The sequence below is a fragment of the Dermochelys coriacea genome, chromosome 17 (assembly GCF_009764565.3).
Source record: "Dermochelys coriacea isolate rDerCor1 chromosome 17, rDerCor1.pri.v4, whole genome shotgun sequence".
Lineage (NCBI taxonomy): Eukaryota > Metazoa > Chordata > Testudines > Dermochelyidae > Dermochelys > Dermochelys coriacea.
Genome location: NC_050084.1, coordinates 3,712,265 through 3,734,567, shown reverse-complemented (window position 1 = coordinate 3,734,567; position 22,303 = coordinate 3,712,265). Strand labels below are relative to the sequence as shown.

At 42.6% G+C, this 22,303-nt stretch overlaps 1 protein-coding gene across 1 annotated transcript; it reads right to left on the bottom strand.

Annotated features, from left to right (window-relative positions):
• Positions 1 to 37: 37 nt before the first annotated feature.
• TRPV1 (transient receptor potential cation channel subfamily V member 1) lies at positions 38 to 14,589 on the bottom strand. The gene is made up of 15 exons (XM_038375727.2): positions 12,736 to 14,589; positions 11,934 to 12,100; positions 11,449 to 11,601; positions 10,794 to 10,934; positions 9,634 to 9,932; positions 8,788 to 8,964; positions 7,822 to 7,986; positions 7,441 to 7,536; positions 6,268 to 6,338; positions 5,337 to 5,502; positions 4,750 to 4,816; positions 3,939 to 4,255; positions 3,165 to 3,292; positions 1,962 to 2,077; positions 38 to 1,388 (listed from the first exon to the last, which is right to left on the bottom strand). The coding sequence occupies exons 1-15, from the start codon at positions 13,050 to 13,052 to the stop codon at positions 1,237 to 1,239; spliced, it is 2,532 nt and encodes an 843-aa protein (XP_038231655.1). The 5' UTR covers positions 13,053 to 14,589; the 3' UTR covers positions 38 to 1,236.
• Between the last annotated feature and the right edge of the window lie 7,714 nt (positions 14,590 to 22,303).

The following is a 22,303-nucleotide window of genomic DNA, read 5'->3' as shown; positions in this document are numbered from 1 at the left end:
TAAATTTGTTAGTCTCTAAGGTGCCACCGGTACTCCTTTTCTTTTTGCTAATTATAAACGTGACTATACAAATTTAGAGGCCTGCGCAGATACAAAATGTATATCCGTGGATGCAGATACCTCTGGATATAAATCAGTATCTGCAGGGCTCTACTGGAAATGACAGTGGTGAAAGCAGCAGCTTGTCAGGCTGCCACTCTCAGGAGCCAATGCCCCACACTGGTAGCTCCTCCTGCATGGCTGTACTGTCCCCAGCCCTGCCCATGGGGCTCCTTACCCACAGGTGCCCACCCCAGTGGCCATGCTGGAGGAGCTCCCAGTGCGGGGCACTGCACAGCTACTGATTTATATCCACGGATATGTATTTTGTATCCATGCAGGGCTCTACAAATCATACCCGCTGATATTTCATACCTGTACTGGCATAATATACGTTAGCTTCTGGGGACTGTTTCTCAGGGAGTTGATAATAGATTCTATCCAATAACCAAAACAACGGTGATTGCTGTAATTTTGGGGTATGGTAAAGATTAAGTTAAAACCTATTCAATAAAACCATATTTCTGTATCAGTGCTACAGACTGTGTGATGACTGAAAACTTAAATTGAACTCACTGCAGCCTGAGTACCTGTGTTAGAAGCTGTGACATTCTTTCTATCCCAGACAAGTCCCACAGGCAGAGGACTGTTATAGAGCATTCCACCAAGCAGTTGAGGAACCTCCCAAGGATCAGTTAGGATGTGGAGATGGGGAGCAAGGAGTGAAATCTAACAGGGACTTTTACGTCTCTTGTTTGGGCCAGGTAGGAAATCTCAAGGTCTAGGCCGTCTGTAGTTTTTGCACTGGGAGGTGAGGAAAACTCCTTGTGGGCAAAAATATTCAAGTTTATTTCCTGCTTTTAACCAGCATGTGCGATGTACAAAGCTCAAGAGAGAGCCTTCTAGTGTGGTTGATCTGGAGATAAATACCTAACCAGTAATGGAGACACAATGACCAATTTTTGGCAGACTTACGTTGGAAATAACTATGGAAACATGGTCTTAACTAACAAGCTGTTTACTTAGCATGTTTAAGGAGTTATTACATACAGTAACTTCCTAAGTCCTTTTGCAATAATGCCCTATTCTCATAAAGGGCTCCAAGTCCAGGGTCTGTGAACACAGACAATACACTTAAAAACAATTATAATTAACTTTCTTCTTAAGAACAATTATATTCAACAACAAACAAAAAAACTACACAGACTTCCTTGCCCCAGAGTCTTCAGGCTCATAATCATGTTCCAAAATGGGTTTTAACTTGACTTCTTCTGGCTGTTTCTGTGCCTCCTCTCGCCTGCTCCCATCTCTCAAAAGTGGAACCAAGGTCTTCCAGTTTTTCCCTGAAACTTATAAGCAAAGTGGCTATTAATGTTTTTTTCCTATAGAAACAGACTAGAATATTCCTGGTTTCCAACACAGAGGAAAGCTGATATAAATATAAAGCACAAGTGAAGATTTTATTATTTTAAGAGTTTTATTCTTCTGTCAGTTTTCCATTCCTTTAAGGTGACAAGTACATCCACTGATCTATGAACTGGGGTTCTTCTGCGCTGGCTAGTTAGCTACTGCTCTGTGGGGTTGGGGCATCAGAGAGTGGCTCCTATGATACATTGCTGCCATTTCTACCAGCTCACCAAGGTGTGCCACTTATTACACACCATCCAAAAACATCCAGAATGAGGAATTTGAGGGAGCTAGAGAATTCCAAAGAATAAAACTGCAAAATGAATAAAGGGTTAGTTCATTTTAATCCTTTTATCCACTGCGTTCATTTAACAGCAGTTCATGTAGCTATTGGAAGTCTCACTGAGAGATGTATAAACTTGCACTACATTACGCTGCCTCTATAACCAAATGTATAGTCTAATACCATCAGAATATGGGAAGAACCAGAGTGTTTACATGCCTGGATTCCTCACCTCTGCTAGACTTAAAAGAAAAACTTGAGTTTCGCTTCAAGCCCATGCTGTATCCGGGCTCCTCATTGATTATGCCCAGATTAGTGTTCCACGTGGACCAGTTCACCTCATTGACTCTGGAGAGAGAACAAGAATGATGTCATGATAAAGGGGATCTAATTTATTCTCCAAAAAAGGATCTAGAGTCTCAAGGACCTCATGCACAGTATAACTTTGTCACACAACCAGTTCTCTGTGTGGACAAACTACTCATAGATAATTCTTGTAGAACAGTAATTACTACTCTTGAAGCACTCAAGGTACACAGCAATAATCCTGGAATTTTTGTGAAGTAAAGTGTTGCAGAATGATGCTGGCTTAATCCTTGTGGCTGATTAAAGTCCCTGTGGGTTTAATGTTCTGTATTAAAGTCCCTAATATACCAAATAAAATTCTCCATCTACTGGATATTTGCAAAAGGCCACTCTCAGCCTGAGGACCAAGGCAACTGCCCACAAAGAATTCTGTAACATTCACCTGAGGAGAAACCGGCCTGACTCAATTAAATTTATATCATATATGCAGAGAAACACCAACAGATTCCATGGTCACACTCTGTCCTTGTGTCCCAGGGCAGAGGGTTGGCTGTGGGCTGGTGACTCCATGAGTATGCAGATCCACTAGCCAATCACCACACAAGGAGGAGTTCCAGCTATCGCAGGCCTGCTGTGTAACAGTTCTGCCAACACTTCATGGTTTGGCAGGGAATACCATAGATGTCCCTGTGGCATAGGTCAGATACTCAATCTCTACACTCTGCTAGGATTCTCCCCACTGAGAAGTTTGTGTCGCAGTGGCCCAAGAAGTAAAGCAACGTAGAATCAGATATGGAAAGAAAAAGGCTCAGCTGCAATATCTGTTCATCATTAGTTGAATTATGATACTACTTTGAGTCTGACAGCGATGAGAGGACACAATGCTGCTATTTTAATATAGAAGGTCTGCTTGGCATTCTGGCTTCTCAGACCCAGCAGGCTGGACCAAGTCTACTGCGAATTGGACTAAGAACCTATTTCACTCAGGCCACTGAACAGTGATCCCTTAATGTAATTTTTGGTCACCCTAAGTTTAAGAGCTCTGCATCCCATTACCAGTTATTGAGCCATCCCAGCCTGTAGATATGTTTCTGTAAAAGATTGTCTATTTAAGATAAAACCAGGTTACCTGAAACACCATCTGTAATCGTCCTTGTCATCAGGTGTGGTTCCCACTAAGACTCGCTTCCCGGATCGGAATGAGCTTATCATGCAGTTCAGGTAGCTGTTTTCAATATTCAAGATGGTGATGGCTCTCTACCAATTGAAAAAAGCAAGGGGAGTGGGGAACAGCTGGCATTTAACTATATTTATACAAATGTTGAGTCCTTTCTTTATAAAACAAGAATCCCTGAACTTTCACCTGCATTGTCAGCCTAGGGCAATGATCACGCGAACCACAAACACAGGAAATTTCTCTAGAAGTGTATCTTTTAAAACGATGGATAATTACTGTTATGTAGTTAGAACTACAGGGTTTCTTTTCGTACACAAAAGCTGACATGACATTGAAGGCACTTGCTTTCCTCCAATGCATAATCTCTATCTTTTCATATTCTGATCATGGTTTTCCAGTGTCAAGAGCCTAAATGCCTTCTGGTTTTTGACTCTATTATTGTCTAATAAAAATATTTATTTTCTTAAATTGCAAACATCTGTGAAATATTCAGTGTATATCGAGAACATCTGCTTAAACAGTGCATCATACACCAGATGAGGAAAGGGGCCAAGGACAGTCATACAGGCTTGTGCTCATGGGTAAGGAACCAGGAGATAGAAAGCCATGAAAATCTGCAAGTTTAGAAACATACCAATCCCTCCAGATTTCCCTTAAAGCGCTTATCCCCCAAGTTCTCTTTCTAATTGCAACATAAAGACCAGAACCCTTGGGGGATCGACAAACCTGGAGTTTCCAGATGCTCTTGCTCTCTTGTGCGATTTTGTTCACAGTTTCCCCCATCAGCGCAATCAGCATGTTGAGCAGAAGAATGTAGGTGAGGATGACATAGAGGACCAATAGGATGACAAAGACAGACTTAAACCTGTAGTTCTTGGTGAACTCTAGATCTCCCATGCCAATGGTGAACTTAAACAGCTCCAGACAGGTGTAATACAGACTGTTGTATGACATGCGGCCACGCTTCAGTTGGCCTGATCGGGTGCAGAGAGAGCTGTCATTTTCTTGTCCCTCATAGTCATCTTCAATCAGAGTCACCACAGCTGTTGCAAATGGGAGGAGCCATGTATACAAGAAAAAGATACTCAGAGATCATGCTCATTTTGCAAACGATGAAAAACTTGCAAAGATGTATCTGATTAGACACAATATATTGACAGTGATCGACTGCAGGTGGAGTTGTGGGGAGTCAGAAGCTCTAAAAAATCAGTCCCCAGGATTCTAAAGTTGGGCACCCAACATGGAGGCATCCAAAATTAGAGATTACTTGAAAATGTGGCATCTCAGTTTCTCCATCTGTAAAATGGGAATAATGCTGCTTGGCCAGCCACTTTGAGATCTATGGGTAAAAAGTCCCATATAAATGCTATATAAATAGTATTCTTTATTTTTTTATGTGGTAGAGATTTTGTACGGGGGCATGATGTAGATTTCTTAGTTTCTAGTTAGTAAAGGGAATTCTAAATTAACTGAAAAGGTAATTTTTGCTAAATCTTGTTGATTCTGTAAGAAAAAATAACTCCCAGGGTGACATTACCTGTGGAAAATCCAAAGAGAAATACTAGGTAGACAAACATGAAGCGACATAAATCCCTCAGGATCATCTGCAACATGGAAACAGAACATTTTATAGGAAACTAACACAAACTGCAACCAAGAGTGGTGGAAAGTTCTGGTTTGGCTCCAAGAAGGAACTATACAGTGTGAACTCACTGCCCTTGCCTTACACCGTGACTACGTTTCCTAGTACTGACTTTCAATATAGAGAACGTTTCCTTTGCATTATTCATAAAACCTATTACATGCATATGCAATATATTTAATGCCAAATATATTTTCAACTTTTCATGTGTGAATCAAGCTAAGACAGTGTGGTTCTTTGTCCCCCTCTATAGGCTGCTTGGTTAGACCATATGAAGAGGTCAGACTTCTTTGTGGAGAAGGCCTGAAAATAATGGAGGAGAGTAGAGTTAACTGACATGAGCCTTTTCAGACTTACTGGAACAGTGAGTAGATTTCCCCCCAAGGTGAAAATAAAGCTGCTCTCCCTGGTTTAAACCATAAGGTTGAGTCGGTGGCTCTGTGAAAATTCAGCAGTGCTTGCCAGCTGCTCCCTAGACTGACCTTCTCAATCATGACAGAGTAAATTCCCATCTGCTGGAAGCCTCGGGTGTAGTACAGCATGTTAGCCCAGCCTAGTGCCAAGGAGAACACCATGGATGCCACGTAAAGTTCCTGGCCACAGAAGTACAGCACCACTGAACTCAACAGTAACAACGAGTGGACAAAGCTGAAAGACAAGCATGGTCCAAGCATAGAGTGCAGATCCTCCCAGGCAGGCAAGAAAGGAGGGATGAAGACATAAGCAGTGGACTCAGGAACTCCCCAAAAGCACATTAGAACCCACCTGGACAGGCATGTCCTTCTAGGCCAACCTCCATCCCTTGAAAGATTCTTTCCTTTCATGCTTCACTTGTTTTCTGCACCCTCCACAATTCCTCTCCCCTTGATAACTCCCAAGTTTCCCACATATCCCTGTTTCTCCAAAGCCACTGCTGTTCTTCTGCCTTGCAGGGTATCAGCAAGACAAGCCACAATTCTCTGTGTTGTCCTCGAGCGCCGCTCTCTCTGGCACTCCCTTTCTCTCACCACAGAACTGGCAGCAGTTCAGGGAGCTGTCCTGTGTAGCAGCCCTCTGACTGGAGAAGGCAGAGGGCTCCAATAGCATAAAGCGGAAGGTACCGTTGGGGACAAGAGAGGTTTCAGCATGGTCCGTGTCCAGGGCATCGGACTGCAAGTCAAGAGTCCTGGGATCTATTCCTGGGTCTGCTGTGGGACCCAGTCAGTAAACCTCTCAGCACCTCATGTTCCCTGTAAACGAGGGTTATGACCTGAAGCCACCTATGTAAAGTGCTAGGAGAACTGGGGGATGAAAAGCACTGTGCTTATTTCAAAGCCCGCACATGAGATGCCTGGCTCAAGCCAAGGCCATGAGTCCCTCAGGCTCCTAAATGCCACATTCAAACGCAAATAAAGAAGTTGCTGAGAAGCTTACAAAAGAACCTCACTGTAACTGTCAGCTAGCAGAGTCTTCAATGAGGGCCGCCTCTGCAGGAAATACTGTATCTGCAAAAAAAGGAGAAGAAAAGCCAGTTTCAGGTTGGCAAGTAGAGTTCGACTGTGAATCTGCCCAGGGGACCCATCACTCTATATCTAAGTGCTGACTGTTATCTGTATCAAACTTGTTGGAAATGCGGCTGCAACCACTGCCCCTGTAAGTGCTCGGGAGGTCTGCTGAGCCAGGTCCAAGCTGGGAAAAGGGAAACAGCTCATCCTAAGTTAGCTCACCACAAGGTTAGCTCACCATCAAAAGAAACACACATTCCAGTAAGCATGAGCTTCAATTAGGGTTATCCCCTCAGTGTAGCACTACTCTGGAGCTTGCAGCTTGTGTGGAAGACAACAGCCCATTTGCTCACAATGTGATCACAAAAAGAAAAAGGAGGACTTGTAGCACTTTAGAGACTAACAAATTTATTTGAGCATAAGCTTTCGTGAGCTACAGCCCAATGAAGTGAGCTGTAGCTCACGAAAGCTTATGCTCAAATAAATTTGTTAGTCTCTAAGGTGCCACACGTACTCCTTTTCTTTTTGCGAATACAGACTAACATGACTGCTACTCTGAAATGTGATCCCAGTTGCTCAAACCAGCAAACCAATTGCTGTGCATTCTTTACATTGGCCACCATACAGTAACAGTTTTTGTTTAAAATAGCACTGATGATCTCTAAAGTCCTTAATGGTGCAGGTCATGGCTATATTCAGTACCCCCTTAAACCTTGTCTCGGCTAGTAGCTGTGCTCAGGCACTCCTAGACTTTGTAGGGCCTTCCCTCTCACACAATAGCATGATAGTCAACTGCACCTTAGCTTTGTAGGTTTCAGAGTAGCAGCCGTGTTAGTCTGTATCTGCAAAAAGAAAAGGAGTACTTGTGGCACCTTAGAGACTAACTAAATTTGTCAGTCTCTAAGGTGCCACAAGTACTCCTTTTCTTTTAGCTTTGTAGCTGAGTAGAAACCTGACAGCTCCTGGCCATGCCATTAAAAACTATCTGCAGCTTTTGAGTGAGGGATGGACTCTAATAGCAACTAGCCCAAATCAAGGGGGGCACCTGTTTTTGGCTCCCACTTATCCACATGGCTCTAAGGAGAAATTTCAAAGCTCTTACCCCTCTGAAAAAGAAATAGAGACCACCCAGCACACTCAGGATCTCTCCGGTGACTCGAAAACACTCCTCAGTGGTGTATTCAAATTTGAAGGGAGGCTGCATAACACAGGAACAAAGGGTCAGCACAACTGAAGATGGAAAAGGACCTGTCTGCTGAGCAGTTGAAGGTGCCTGGCTTCCCCTAGGATTGGTCCCTAAAAGCACTGCTTCCTCCATTCTCCAAGGAGGGGCTGGAGGAGGAATCCTTCCTCTGCGCCCTTTCTCTTCCTCACTCAGGAAAGAGGGAAGAACCTTTTAAGCTCTGGCACCATGAACATGGCAGGCAGGCCTGGGAATTCATCCCCGGGGTGGTCACACTGATGAGCATGACCAGTGAAGTACCTTTCCATGTTTCTCCACAGGTCTGAAGTAGGCGGCAATGGTGAGGATGATAACATGCATGGCATAAACAAAGAAGTTGAAGTAAAATAGGCGTTTGACGAATCGGTCCCACTTGTCTTGCAGCAGCCTGTTCAGGGGCTCTACCAGCAGCATCTCATGGCGATTCTGCGAGGGGGACGAGAGAGAGAAGGAATGTGAGTCCCAAAGAAGCCAAAAGACACGCAAGATGAGAGAGCACCTGCCAAAGGGCTTTGCAAACAGTAAATGAAATCTCATTGTCCACAGCGAACACATTCTCCAATCCCCAGGAGTCAGGGAAGTGTCATTATCCCCGGATCACAAATAGGGAAACTAAAGTAGAATGTAACAAATTTATTAGAGCATAAGCTTTCATGAGCTACAGCTCACTTCATCGCTTATGCTCTAATAAATTTGTTAGTCTCTAAGGTGCCACAAGTACTCCTTTTCTTTTTGCGAATACAGACTAACAAGGCTGCTACTCTGAAACCTAAAGTAGAATGATTTGTCCAGGGTTGCACAGTGAATTAGGAGCGGAGCTGAGAACAGAAGCCAGGAGGCCTGTCTCCCAGTCCCCTGCTCTAACTATAAAATGTTTCTCTCAGGAACCCAAAAGAGTGCCAGGGAATGACATACAACACAGAGGCTTGCTGTATGGCATGACTGTACCCTTACTTGTCTGAGCAAGCACTCCTGTGAACAGTACTGCTGGCTTCAAACCAAAGGGGAATGTTTGCAATAAAGAGTCCTGGGATTAGCTTCCACAGTCAGGTGGGCAAAAGGAATGTCAGTGCATAGACTAGTGCCAAGAACAAAATTACATCTCTGCACTGTTCCAGATCACTATTTACTTGTACTAAGGATGCAAAACTTCAGAGACATGCACTATAAAGAACGCAACTGACCACTGAACCCAGTAAGAAAGTGTAGAGGAGGTTTCATACTCACTGGTGTTTTGCTGCTATATGCAATGATCTCAAGCACTGAGTTTTTCTCACACGTGTCTATGGAGGACAGGTCATAAAGAGATGAGTGGACGGGTCCATAGGCCCATTCGGTGAACTTCCTAGACAGATGCCTACACTCAGGCTCTTTGATCTCTCGTCTAAGGATATAGGCGAAAATCTAATCATAAAAGAATAATATGGGACCAATATTTCAGCTGTGGTAGATTTTTTGTTACTCAGTTTCTCAATAACACAGGAGGTCAGATTCCTCCCTGATTTAACTGCACTGATATCAAGCCATTGGGATACTGTACAGCTCATAGTTTGCACTATCCAAAAGCCAGTGATCTCATTGGGTTCTGGAGAATGGGGCAATATGAATGTGGCAAATGGGCTAATGCAGTAACACAAAGGAGTGTCTCTGGTCTCTTCCAGTTAATATTTGTGACTATCTTTGGCCTCTCAAACCTAAAACAGACATCTAGAGGCACCTGTTTCGTATCCCTTTGAGGTCACTGTCTTGGTGAATGGGAAATGTTTTGGAATTGGCCATGTCAGCCAATCAATCAAAGATGTGCTTCCTACTCCACCTGAGATAGCAGCCAGGGCACTTTTACTGTTTCCATCTAGGCTGACATATGTGGAGTGGTACTACATGACTCCCTCTGGAAACATTACCTAGACTATGCCAAAGCTTTGCTTTTTAAACTCCAGTGTTAAATCCTGCAAAGTTTTCCACCATCTCTGTCTGCTAGGCCCAGGCAGCAAGTAATGACATGTACCCAGTGTAAATGTTTTGATTATACTATGTGTCATTTGAAAGGGTAACAGGTATGTGTCCACCTACCCCTATCTTCCCTTTCTTTGCAGCCAGGGTTAAAGGAGTCAGTCCCTTCTTGTTAGTGATCTCTTCCAGCTTCAGCATCGGGTTAATTTTGGCACCAACGATCAAAATGTTGTTATACACCTTTGTTACAAACTTGGTGTTATCTTTGGTGTTATCTGCAATCTCCACAAGGGCGTGCAGAACTGTATTGCCCATAGAGTCCTGGCCAGCTATATTGGCTGGATGATATGGATTCTCCAGGAGGAATTTCACAATGCTTAGCTGGTTGGTGCAGGCAGCCAGGGAAAGAGGCAGTTCACCTAATGGCAAGCAACATGAATCACTGGTCAGAAAACTCACCATAGGTATAAAAGTCACCTTTATGAGCCTAAAAGCGAAGGAGAATATGCAAGTCTGCACCTCCCACCCTGACCAGACAGGGGTGAGCAGTTCTCCATCAAATACTGTACCAAATCGTAGTCACATTGTAAAAATTGTATTTCCCTATGGGACTTAAGCACTGCATAAAACTTGTGCAGGCCCTCTAAACATGGGTGAATGTCACTCACTAGTGAACATGTTCATACCTTGCTAATCAATATACACTGGGGTTATCTGGACCCAGCATATGAAGAGTTGAAAAAAAAAAAAAAATTCTCAAATTAGAAATGCACATTGAATGGTCCCTATGTATTTTGGTTAAAAGGACTGAACATCTTAAGGGAGTTTTCCACAAAAAAAAAAAAAAAAAAAAGATTTCTTGTGTTGGGACCTCACACACTAAGTTTTAGGCAGAAAAAAAAAAAAGTGCTTGGATTAGAATATCCTCTTCCCACTGAAAATAGATGGCTATAGAAATATTTAGTGCAGGGCTAGAAGGTGCCTTTAATAATGATACAACCCATCAAGAGATACAGAGGTAGTTCAGAAGACAAATGAGGTTAGGTACCCATCTTGCACTCAATATCAATGGGAAATGCATGCCTAACTGCCTTAGCTGCTTTGTAATCCCATTTCCCCATTAGAGAAATACTAGGGAAGGTTGGATTAGCCCCCTTGCTATTTGTGGGTCATCCGGTCCCCTATAATCAGGAGTATTTGAACAGCTCACATTTGGGACAACTCTCTTGGTTACTTGATCAGTGACTGAAATCATGCATCATGCTCCTTGTTTTCCCTACCAAAATAAAAACCAGGTTTCCCTTTGATTTTTCTGAAGAACTCTCCATGGGCTCTTGCATGAACATCTGCTCCATTTTGGACCAAGAGCTTCACCAAGTACATATTCCTCCTCTCGATGGCAATGTGGAGAGCAGTCTGACCTAGGGAAACACGCATCAGACTGTGAAAATCTCACATCACGTAACACAGAGAAACAGCTGCCAAACACTACAGGCTCTTCCTTTGGAGGTTAATGCAATGCTGGTGAAAAGGGACAAACTGAACAGCACTGGAGACTGAAGTGCTCTATTTATCAGCAGAATGGAGCCAACAGAGGCAGCAAACGCAGGCTTCCTTGCTCCCCTGCCAATGTGCTCCCAACCCTATTCCAACAACGTGCAGCTAGAAGGGGAAGAAAATTAGACCACATTAACCAAACATGTCACTGGCATAAATAGCAGGTCTGAACCAGGTATTTCAGGAACACAAGTGCTGACTAATTGTCAGGCTCTCTGGCAGTTTGTGGTTCTGCTTTCAGAGAACCAGAGCTTCATTCTTAGTCACATACAGAGAAACGTCTAAAGGACTCAGGGGTCCTGTGTAACCAATCTCCAGTCTTTCTATACAGACTTAGGCTCAGGCAAGGCCAGACATTCTCCCAGCTGCCTCTCTTACCCGTGTAGTAGTTGTCAGTATATTCTGCATTAACTAACTCTTTCAGATTGCCTGTCTTCTCTGCAATTTCCAGAAGCAGGGGAATCGTATCATTCTTCCCATCATGCAGATTCAGCATGGCTTTCAATAAGCAAGTTTTCCCAGTTTCCGGCTCTGTAACACAAAGGGTTACAGCTATAAAAGGGGGCATTACAAACCTCCCTCTGACACCTAGGCATGCAGTAATAAAAAGGGATCTGGGATCTTCTGAACGGATGGAAGAACCTAGGAACATTTAGGGTTTCACAAATAACCTCTCAAACTTTTTTGAAATTTCCAGCATCTTTATAGAGAATTGCCCAGTCTATAGGAAACTACTGCATGACACAGAACCCCCTGCGATGTCTTACCATGTATTTAAGTCAACACCATGCTGATCTTTTAATCTCAGCAGTGCTGCTGGAAGAGGGAATTGGCATTTGGATGCATCTGACACTACTGGGTACCTTTGAACTCATTGTCTGTGAGATGCTTCCGGGTCTCATGGAGATAGATCAGCAGGTCATTCAGATCACTTGTGTCACCTTGGGCTACAGCATCAAAGATCCTTCTGCGATCATAGAACTTGAAAGCTTTTTCTGAGCAGCTTGCAATGAAATTGGTAGATAGGAGTCTGACAACGATAAATTTAGTTACTGAAACGTAAGGATTAAGCAAGTCTCTTAAAAACCACCAGACAATTATACTTCCATTACTGGCTTTCAGTGGCACACCCATTAGTGAATATTACATATATGAATTGTACAGTCTATAAGATCATAAATTTTAGACAAACAGATGTATTGGTGAAATTATGTTTTTACTGGTGAAAAGTTAAGAACAAGAACTCAAATCCAGTTAAGCAACTAAGTCTAACATCTGATCATGCTCCTGGGAGCTAAGATCTCCCGAGTTCTAACCCCAGCTCTACCACGGATTCACTGTATAGCTTTGGGTAAATGATTCAGGGCAACATTTTCAAAGGTGCCCACTAATTTTGAGTAAAACACCAAAGGGTTTGATTCCTAGAGGCACTGAGTTCACTCCTATTGATTCATTTGGAGAGTAGATTGTATTCAGAGATACAACTCCAGGATGGGCAATAGTCATTAAATGTACCATAGTATTTGGGATACTTCCCATTCTTTAAAGCGTAGGAAATACTGAAATATCTGCTGTAAAAGCAAAATACTGTGGTGCAATGGGTAAATGCTGACTTATGCAGCGCAACCCCTGTCATAATATATATCCAATATATCAGGAACTTACTTGGCAAACTGATTGTGTATTTTTGCCCTTTCCATATTGATATTAAACTTGATGATGGGACCAGAAACCAGGTGGTCCATCTGGTACAAGGAGTCCATGGGCGCCATGTTCTTATCGCTGTCCCCCATCCCAAAGCGGCCTCGTCTAGCGAAGATGTTGCTTTTGGGCAGCTGCTGTACCTTGGTGCTCTGGCTACCCTGAAGGCTGTCAGGGGTTCCCAGAAAGGAATCCTCACCATCTGTGTGCTCATCCGTGACTTCAGAGTCCTCCACATCAGAACTGCCAAGTTTCCTCATCTTTCCAAGGATGGATGACATGGCCAGCAGGCTGCAGGGAACCCAGGGACATTAATACTGCCACCTGATAAACTATGTGGGAGCTTAGTCTGGCTTTGGTTAAGACTCTTCCCAGTAACAGTTAGAAAATGAGTTGCTTTCTTTTTCTTTTAAGTGAAGGTGCTGGTTGCCATTCTGTATTACCAGAGAAGGTACAGCAGCAATATACACTTTCTACTCACTGCTCCTCTCAGCCTCATCCCTGATCTGGAGAGACCAACCACTGCTTTGGGTTAAGAGAGGAATTCAGCTGGTCTGCTGATATTACCAATAAGGGGGTCAATTGGTGTCAATCGTGGTCATGGTTCTTGTGATGTGGTCACTTGTTCACTAAGGCTGGGGCTGTAACTTTTCTGTTCAATTCATTGACCTCATCACCTCCAACTCGTTTCATACGAGCCCATCAAACAGCTATCAGATGGTACATTGCTCAACCACCACCACCCTTCTAGTGATAAACACTGATTTAGTATTCTGCTTCACAGACAAACTAAGCCTCTTCTGGCTTGTAAAGCGCTAACTTACAGTAAATTAATCAGGAGTACGGTCTTGAAGGAAATTCAGCAACAGAGATTCTCCCCCCACCCCACTAGCCAGAACCTGGCAGACACTGGGAAATAATATGTCAGACTTATAGAGTGTTACAAAGCCAGAAGCAAATAAAAATATATACATGCCAGGAGGGAAAGAGAGTAGGGCCAACTATGAGGTCCTTGTGCATGCTGGGGAGGAAGAGGAAACAAAGACACATGGAGCTCTTGTAAGGCTTATGGAAAGGTACAAATTGCTACACAGGCACATTGATCTGGTATGGTCCTGGTATCCTGTCTTGGAAGACACCAATATCTAAAATGAAAACCTCACTAACAAGGCAGTATCTGGTAGTGTGAAGAGAAATTTTCCTCTCCCCCCCTGCAGCAATCCACTGATGCCCTGAAACATAAGGTTTCACTGTTCATGTCTTCATCTGTATATATTTTTTTACTTCGTTCATGAAATAATTTTTACAATATCTTACTATGAACATGAAGAGAAGAAACGTAACACGAAGGATCTCGTCTTCATCAGCCATGAAGCCATCCTCAGCAAACAGGCTATTCCCCACCAGGTAAAGCACTGAACTGTTTAGAAATTGACTCTTAGCTCACGCTGTCCTGTCCTTTAGCATTTTGTTAGGCAGGCAGCTTGAGTCTTCTGCATGCTTCAACATAACTATTCACTCGAATAGCTCCTAACCTGAAGAAAATATCCTCAATATGTGAAATCAGTACACAGCAACATTCCCTCTGGGATGATCCAGCAAAGAAGAGGCTGCAGCACTGATTAATAAACCAACTGATATGGAAAATCATTTTTACTACTTCTGCAGAATCACGCCAGTTTCAATTATTTTGGTAATTTATTTCAAAATACCTGTCAGCAAGTATGCCTGTAACAATACAGACACCCACAAAAATTCCCCTGGGAGTAGAGAGTTAAAGAAACGCCTATGACAACCCAGCTCCTCTTTTTCTGTCCCCTTCTCCCCCAAAGAGTCCAGCCGGGGGGCCAAAAACCCACAACCCCTCCCCAGAGTCCACCTGTGGAGCCCCCGAGCCCAAGTACCCACATCCCCTCCCTCTCACAGAGCCCCACCCCCCATCCTGAGCCCAGGGATCCAGAAGGAGAAACAGCCTGATGCTTGGTCCCAGGCTTGCACAGAGCTTCCTGCATGCCGCCCTCTCCTTCCTTCAGGGCACGCCGGGAACGGCCGCTGCAGTGTCTTCTATGTGCAAGCTGGGCTCTGCCGAGTCCAGTGGCCCCTAGTGGCAGCTAGCAGTACTGCAGTCCATTTCGGTGGGGGATAGAAAATTCTGCGCGCATGTTCAATTTCTGCAAAATACTTCATTGCACAGTGGTGCAGAATTCCCCCAGGAGCAAAATTTTACACAGAATCATAGGAGCAACTACATCACCTAAGATTATCGTAGATCCCTGGCAAGGACAAAACAACTCGCACCTCTTTGCACATGAATGATTAAAGCTCAAAGTAAATTTCTCTCTGTTTGGCAACAACAAGGCTAATTCTGCTCTCAGACCAGGGTAAATCAGGAGTATCTCATTTATATGAAAGGAGTTGCACCAGTCGTAAGTAACAGCAGAATCAGGTCCATGGCATCTACCACAAACAAGCTCTCTTGTTCTCCCTTTGCCCATCTGATGAGAGTCAGGGGATACAAGAAGGGGAGAGGGAAAGTTGTGTTAGTTTCAGGATAAGCATCAATCAAGAGAAGCAGGACAAAGTTAGGAGCTGACACTAGGGAGAGCAGATGAGAAAGGAATGGAGAAAGGAGGTGTGCTAAAGAAATGAATGAAACAGGTGTCCACCAAAGTTTGAAATGTCAGATGTTGCTGAGAGAGATTTGGAGGACAGGACTGTAAGAAGATGCTAAGTTGTTGTGGATGGGCCTGTTAAGAGCACATAACTAGATGGGTAGTAATTACTCTTTTGTGGGTAGAGGTTAAGGATATTACTTCAAATGTTGATCTATTAGCCAGTGAACTGGGCCTCAACCAAATGTCTTTGTGCCTGAGGGCTTCATCTCAGCCATATAGTAGCAAAGAGACGTTTGGCTAACATGGGAAATTACCACCTACTGACTTCAGTGGAGTCACAGTGATGTCTAATTGGCGTAAAAGACTGGAGAACCGGTTCCAGTAAGATAGCCACTATACAGGTGGACTTTGGAAGCTGATAGTCACCTCAGGGATACTAAGAAAGCAAAAAAGGACAGGTTACTATAGATGAGTAATATTTGGAAGGCCAGCACTTTGATCGTGTTTGATTTACAATTACAACAAATATGCTAAAATGAAGGGTTGTTGTAGCCGTGATGGTCCCAGGATATTAGAGAGACAAGATGGGTGAGGTAACATCTTTTATTGGACAGAAGTTGGTCCAATAAAATATATTACCTCATCCACCTTGTCATGCTAAAATTAAGACTGTTTCTAGACTGTTTTCTTATTAAAGTGTTTTAAAACAGCCAAGTGTACACGCAGTGTGTTCAAGAGGAAATGGGGCAAACACTGATACATCAAGGCGAACATGACATGCAGATAGGAACTACTGTTCATATAATTATTAGATGTAAAATACTCTGGAGGATCAGAAGTAGAGAAAGCATTTCACTGTACCCCTTTTGAACTTTGACACAATCAGATCTGAGAGGGTGTGGAATGTCCTCTTACAAAACATTTCCTGAAATCCCAAATTGTCTGGAATATCTAATGCTTTGAAAATAAGGGTTTTTGAAATCCTGCAACAGGAAGTGCCCTCCTCAGCTGTAAACAGACCTTCATGCTCAGAATTATTCTGTATACAAGCAATAGCTGACCAGTGACCTCAAATGTGCTTATGGTGGCGAGTTAGCAAGACCACAGTTAAAGTTGTATCAGGATCTTCAGTTCAGTAGGATTCATTAACCTCTAAATCAATAGCACCTATACAATTTTCTATGGAAGTAAACAGGGAATGAGAATGTTGTTGTCTGTTTGAATTTTCAATAACTATACACAATATGTATCTAACAAATTCTTAAAATATTCATAAATATACATTTACAGCATCAACAACAAAACAAAAATAGAAATTGTTAAAATGACATCTACCATAGTTTAGCTTTGGGGTACATTTTTGCTTAAATTTCCAGTTCTGTGGGTCCCTCACAAAAATAAATTGAAATAAATAGAAAAGAAATGTTCCTAATATCTTAAATGATTCTGCAAAACAAGAAATAATGCAAAAACAAAAAACCAAAAAAAACCCTTTTCATTTACATTTTGATATTAAAATACTTAAGAACTATAAAATGTTCCCTGAAATAATCAACAGTGGGTTTAAAGAATGAAAAACACTGGCAAACAAAATAATCATGGGGTTTTTGGTTTGGGGTTGGGTTTTTTTTCGGGGAAGAGGGGGGTGTCTCCTTTAAGCGAATACACATCTGGCAAAAAATGCCAGACTGGAATCTGGAGACCTTTATTTCTCCACAGAACAGGTACAGTAAAGGCAGCGGCACAATGACCTTTCTCTCACTGCCTTATCAATACACCATAACCCTGTTTTCATCATTCCAAAAGCTTTAGTTTTAAAAACGCTTGGTAGAAACTGCAATAATGATAGGAAAACTACTCAGTCTCATACAGGTCTGAATTTGCAAGATGTAAAATCTTCCACAGAGACTTCAAAATTCACTGGAAAGATATTTTGTCTTTAAATTTCTCATGTGCTATCCGGATAAAATGTACCTAATTTGGGCTCTTCTAATCCAGTGTATATCAAGATTCAATCCTATACAACAACCAGATAAAAGAAAATATTGCTTATAAGAGACTCCAATAAAACCACATCTAGTGATAAATAGCAAGGGGTAATTTACAAACAATGCACAAGCATGCTATTCAAATATACATGCAAGACTTACAAAAGCTCCAAAAAATGCCACCTTCTGCAAAATGATCCAGTCTCAATAAGTACTATCTGATCTACAAGCCCTCTCTTCTTAGGTGATTTGTTTGGAGCAACATCACAGATCTTCCCTCCACTTCGTTTGTCTGTGGGATTGTTCTACACTCTGATCGTTTTGTAAGTCTGAGGATGTGCACTAGAACATGAACTTGACTAATATAATAATTAAGAACTATCCTAGAAGCAGAAGTAACAGCAGCAGCTATTCCCGAGAGTGTATCAAAGCTCTTTACAAGATTCCCAGTTTGTTTGTTTTTTTCAAATTACATTTAGCAATGGACACTCTTTTCCAGATTTCCTTTTCACAGATACATTCAGCCTGGGAAAGTCAGTTATTTTTGTGGTTCAGCTGTACACATCACTTAATGTGAAAGTTTGTAGAGATCTTTTCTGAGATCGTTCATCTTTGCAGTGGCTATTAGTGATGTTATAATAAAGATCTACATACTGTCCAAGGAAGAGTTTGATTACAATCAGAGTTCATGAACTTTGAAAACCAATTTAAAACATCCAAACACCATTTTATTAATCTGTTTACACACCACATTTTATTGAAATAATACATGCTTACCTTAGTCAGCTGTGAAAAATAAATTTAAGTGCAGCTTGAACACTTGAAGTATTTCCTTACCTCAGGAAGGCTGGTTTTATTAATCTGTCCTAATGTCTAGAAGATCTACATCATGGAATGGGCTAGAAAGACAAAGCATTTCTAAAAGATATGCTCTAGCCCAGCCAGAAGCTTTGGACTTGATACAGGAATCACTGGTGAAATCTCTGGCCTGTGTTCTGCAGGAGATCAGACTAGATGATCACAATGGCCCATTCTGACCTTAACATGTATGAAAAGGGATGCTGCAATATTCACAGCAAATTGAATTACATTCATCAAAACAGCCTCTGACATTTTTTTTCAGAAGAAATGCCTGTTTATTAATGCTTAAGTATAAATTAACAATGGGCCAGATCCTCAGATGGTGCTACTGGAAGGAACTACTTCTTCACTGATTCCCCAGAGCTGGACTTGATAAGCGAACTAGGTATTTGGTTGTAGGAACAAGTGCATTTCCTGAAAAGGTGAGCATTTAGCACCTGATCTACCACTGACCATCAGAGTTTGAGTTTATATTCAAACAGCAGGGTTTGATTCTGTTCTGGCTTACCCAACAATACATCTGGAGCAATTCCTTTTGAAGTCAATGGAGTTAAACAAGTGGAGAAGAGAAGAGTCAAGCACCACAGTGTCCACATTCGGTCATAGATACAACTCCAGATTTCAGACATCCTGGAAACGGAAACTCTCAGTGTATCAATAAAGGAAAATTAAAGCAGCCAGAGGAGTGAATGAAACCAGAGACAGAGTGGCAGTTTGCTATAGCTGGAGAGGGTTAGGGGGGAAGTGAGGGGACAACACACACACACACACACACACACAAAAGAGGATAAACATAACAAGAGGAAGACTGCAGAATCTGAGGTTGCCTGCAGGAATGTGTGACCTACAACTTATCTTATGTCTTGCCCAGGGAGTCACTGAAGGCAGGTTTCCAGCAAAATTTCTTTAGAATCGAATGGATCCTCTACTTAAAAACAAAAACAAAACAAACCTGGGCACTTGTCCCCATTATAGTCTGCTATGGGAAATATTCACATATTGAAGGACATAAGGCAGCGTGATCCCTAATTGATCTTGCAGCCAGGTCTCTGCCTAGCAGATTGTTATGCAAGATACCACATTTCCATAATGACAGGTTTCAGAGTAGCAGTCGTGTTAGTCTGTATTCGCAAAAAGAAAAGGAGTACTTGTGGCACCTTACAGACTAACAAATTTATTAGAGCATAAGCTTTCATGAGCTACAACTCACTTGCATCCGATGAAGTGAGCTGTAGCTACGAAAGCTTATGCTCTAATAAATTTGTTAGTCTCTAAGGTGCCACAAGTACTCCTTTTCTTTTCACATTTCCATAGATAACCCAAAGGAAAAGTCATTTAAAATAAAACCTCCTGGAACTGTAGAGGCTGTTTGTCAGCTTTGTGTGATGAGCTTACAATTGCTGAATCAATTGATATAGGAAGGACTAACACTTACTGATTCCAAACAGGAAAAAGACTGAAATGTATCCAGCACTTCTAGATAAGAAAAAAGGGCAACATGGAGCAGCGAACCGCAGCCACTGGGAGCCGCGATCGGCCAAACCTGCAGACACAGCAGGTAAACAAACCAGCCCGACTCACCAGGGGCTTTCCCTGCACAAGCGGTGGAACAAGTTTGGGAACCTCTCTGGTTCTAGGCAATTTGAGGACAGATGAAACACTGCAGTTTAATACCAAAATGCACCACGTACCAAAGCTTTTCAACAGTGTCAATTCCTGTATAAGCCAATTTCACAATGGATGATTTTTTGAAGAGCCTAAATTAAAAAATAATGGCAGGTTAGGGCCCAATTCTGATCTTTATTACACCAGTGTAAACAGGATAGATTCTCCAAATCAGATGAGATGCATTCAGCGCAAGTCTGGAGGGGCTGGCCAAAGTGGCTTGAATTCTGATTCTGATCCCACTTACACTGGGGTAGCTCCAGTTCAAGAGAATCACTCCAGATTTTTCACCAGCATAGGAAAAGTACATAATCAGGCCTACTACGTCTGAACAATGGAAAACAGCAGTGAGGTCCAAGCCTACCAGTATCTACCCACAATGCAGGGAATAACTAGAGAACAGGAGTCTTCAGAGTGCGTACAACATGCTATCTATAGAGCTAAGCAACTTATATGGCCCCCATTACAGTTGTACCATAGGCAAATAGAGAGATCAAGTGACTTGCCCGAGAAACCTGCGGCAAAGCAAGGAATTGAACATGGGTCCCAAATCCCAGGCTAGTGCCCCCACCACAGGGCCATATTTCCTCTCATATCCTCGCTCTGTACATTGCTGTCATGACTCACAGCGATCAGTCTCAGCAACACAAGAGAATTACAATGCACAGTGAAACATCCAGTAAACCTCATTATGCTGGACTATTCACCAAGATAATCACATCCAGCTTTTCAGAACTATGAGGAAGGAGAGTTAAGTGCTTCAGCTGCACTAGCTAGATTTTCAGTCATAATTCAATTATCCCTATTACTGCCTTTTTACTTCCAAAAAAATGACACCCTGGAGGCGCTGTGACCATGTCTCTCATGCCCCCTCTCGCTTCCTAGGCTTTTCTTCATCTCTTTTTGCTAAGTACTTCTTTTGTCTCCATCTCCCATTCCTGGCTTCAGACTTTCTCTGAACCTTCCTACCCCAGGGATGCACATTTTTAGAACACCCTCCCATTTCCTGTGCATCAAGGACCTTCCCTCCCCTTCTGATCTCCTTTTCTCATGACGATGCTACTGTCCTGCTCTTGCCTCACCTACTGAGGTCTCTGCACCTTCCCATGCTTCAGTGTTGTCCTAAATACTGGGTTTGTTTGTATTAGACTTGGCAGGGACCTGGTTTGGGTGTACCATATAGAGTGATCAGTATACTTGCAGCAGCATATAAATAATAAAATGGTGAAATTTACCCCTGTGCAATGGGTCCTACATACATCTGAGGCTTAAATGGTGCCTCGATCTTGAGTAAACTCTGCACATAGGAATGAATTTTACTCACCGAACATCCTTTCTCATCAGGTGGCAAAAGACAGAGAAGTGATAAGAGGTATGCTAGGAGCTTTAACAAACACAGCTGGTGAGGGGAGGTCTGAGTTACTACAGAGAATTATTTCCCAGGTATCTGACTAGTAGGTCTTGCCCACATGCTCAGGGTCTATCTAATCGCCATATTTGGAGCAGGAAGGAATTTTCCCCCAGGTCAGATTGGCAGAGACATTGGGGGAGGTTTGCCTTCCTTTGTAGCACAGGGCACGGGTCACCTGCAGGTTTAAACTAGGGTAAATGGTGGATTCTCTGTAACTTGAAATCTTTAAATCATGATTTGAGGTCTTCAGTAACTCAGCCACAGTTTAGGGGTTTATTACAGGAGTGGAGTGATGAGGTTCCGTGGCCTGCAATGTGCAGGAGGTCAGACTAGATGATCATGATGGTCCCTTCTGACTTTAAAGTCTATGCGTCTATTAATCAGGGAAATTCTTGTCTTGATGAAGCATAGTAATGAACCATATTCCAGGCTTTACCAGCTCCCTGAAACTGGCTCAGCTGGATCCAAGGATTACTAAGCGGCAGCTGCAAAGACATAGTTTTTTAAGGGGAAATGTTATTGGCTCCTGGCGGCATCATTCAAAAAAGGGAAGAAGATCTGCTGATGCACACATACAATATAACTAGCAAAATTAAAACAAAGTGCTACAAAATAGGGTGTTTTACCATAACCTTCAACTATTCATAGCACAAGAATTAGGGGCCACCAAGTGAAATTAATAGGCAGCAGGTTTAAAACAAACAAAAGGAAGTATTTTTTCACACAACACGCAGTCAACCTGTGGAACTCCTTGCCACAGGATGTGGTGAAGGCCCAGACTATAACAATAACAGGGTTCAAAAAAGAACTAGATAAATTCATGGAGAATAGGTCCATTAATGGCTATTAGCAGGATGGGCAGGGATGGTGTCCCTAGCCAGAGGCTGGGAATGGGCAACAGGGAATGGATCACTTGATGATTACCTGTTCTGTTCATTCCCTCTGGGGAACTTGGCATTGGCCAATATCAGAAGACAGGATACTGAGCTGGA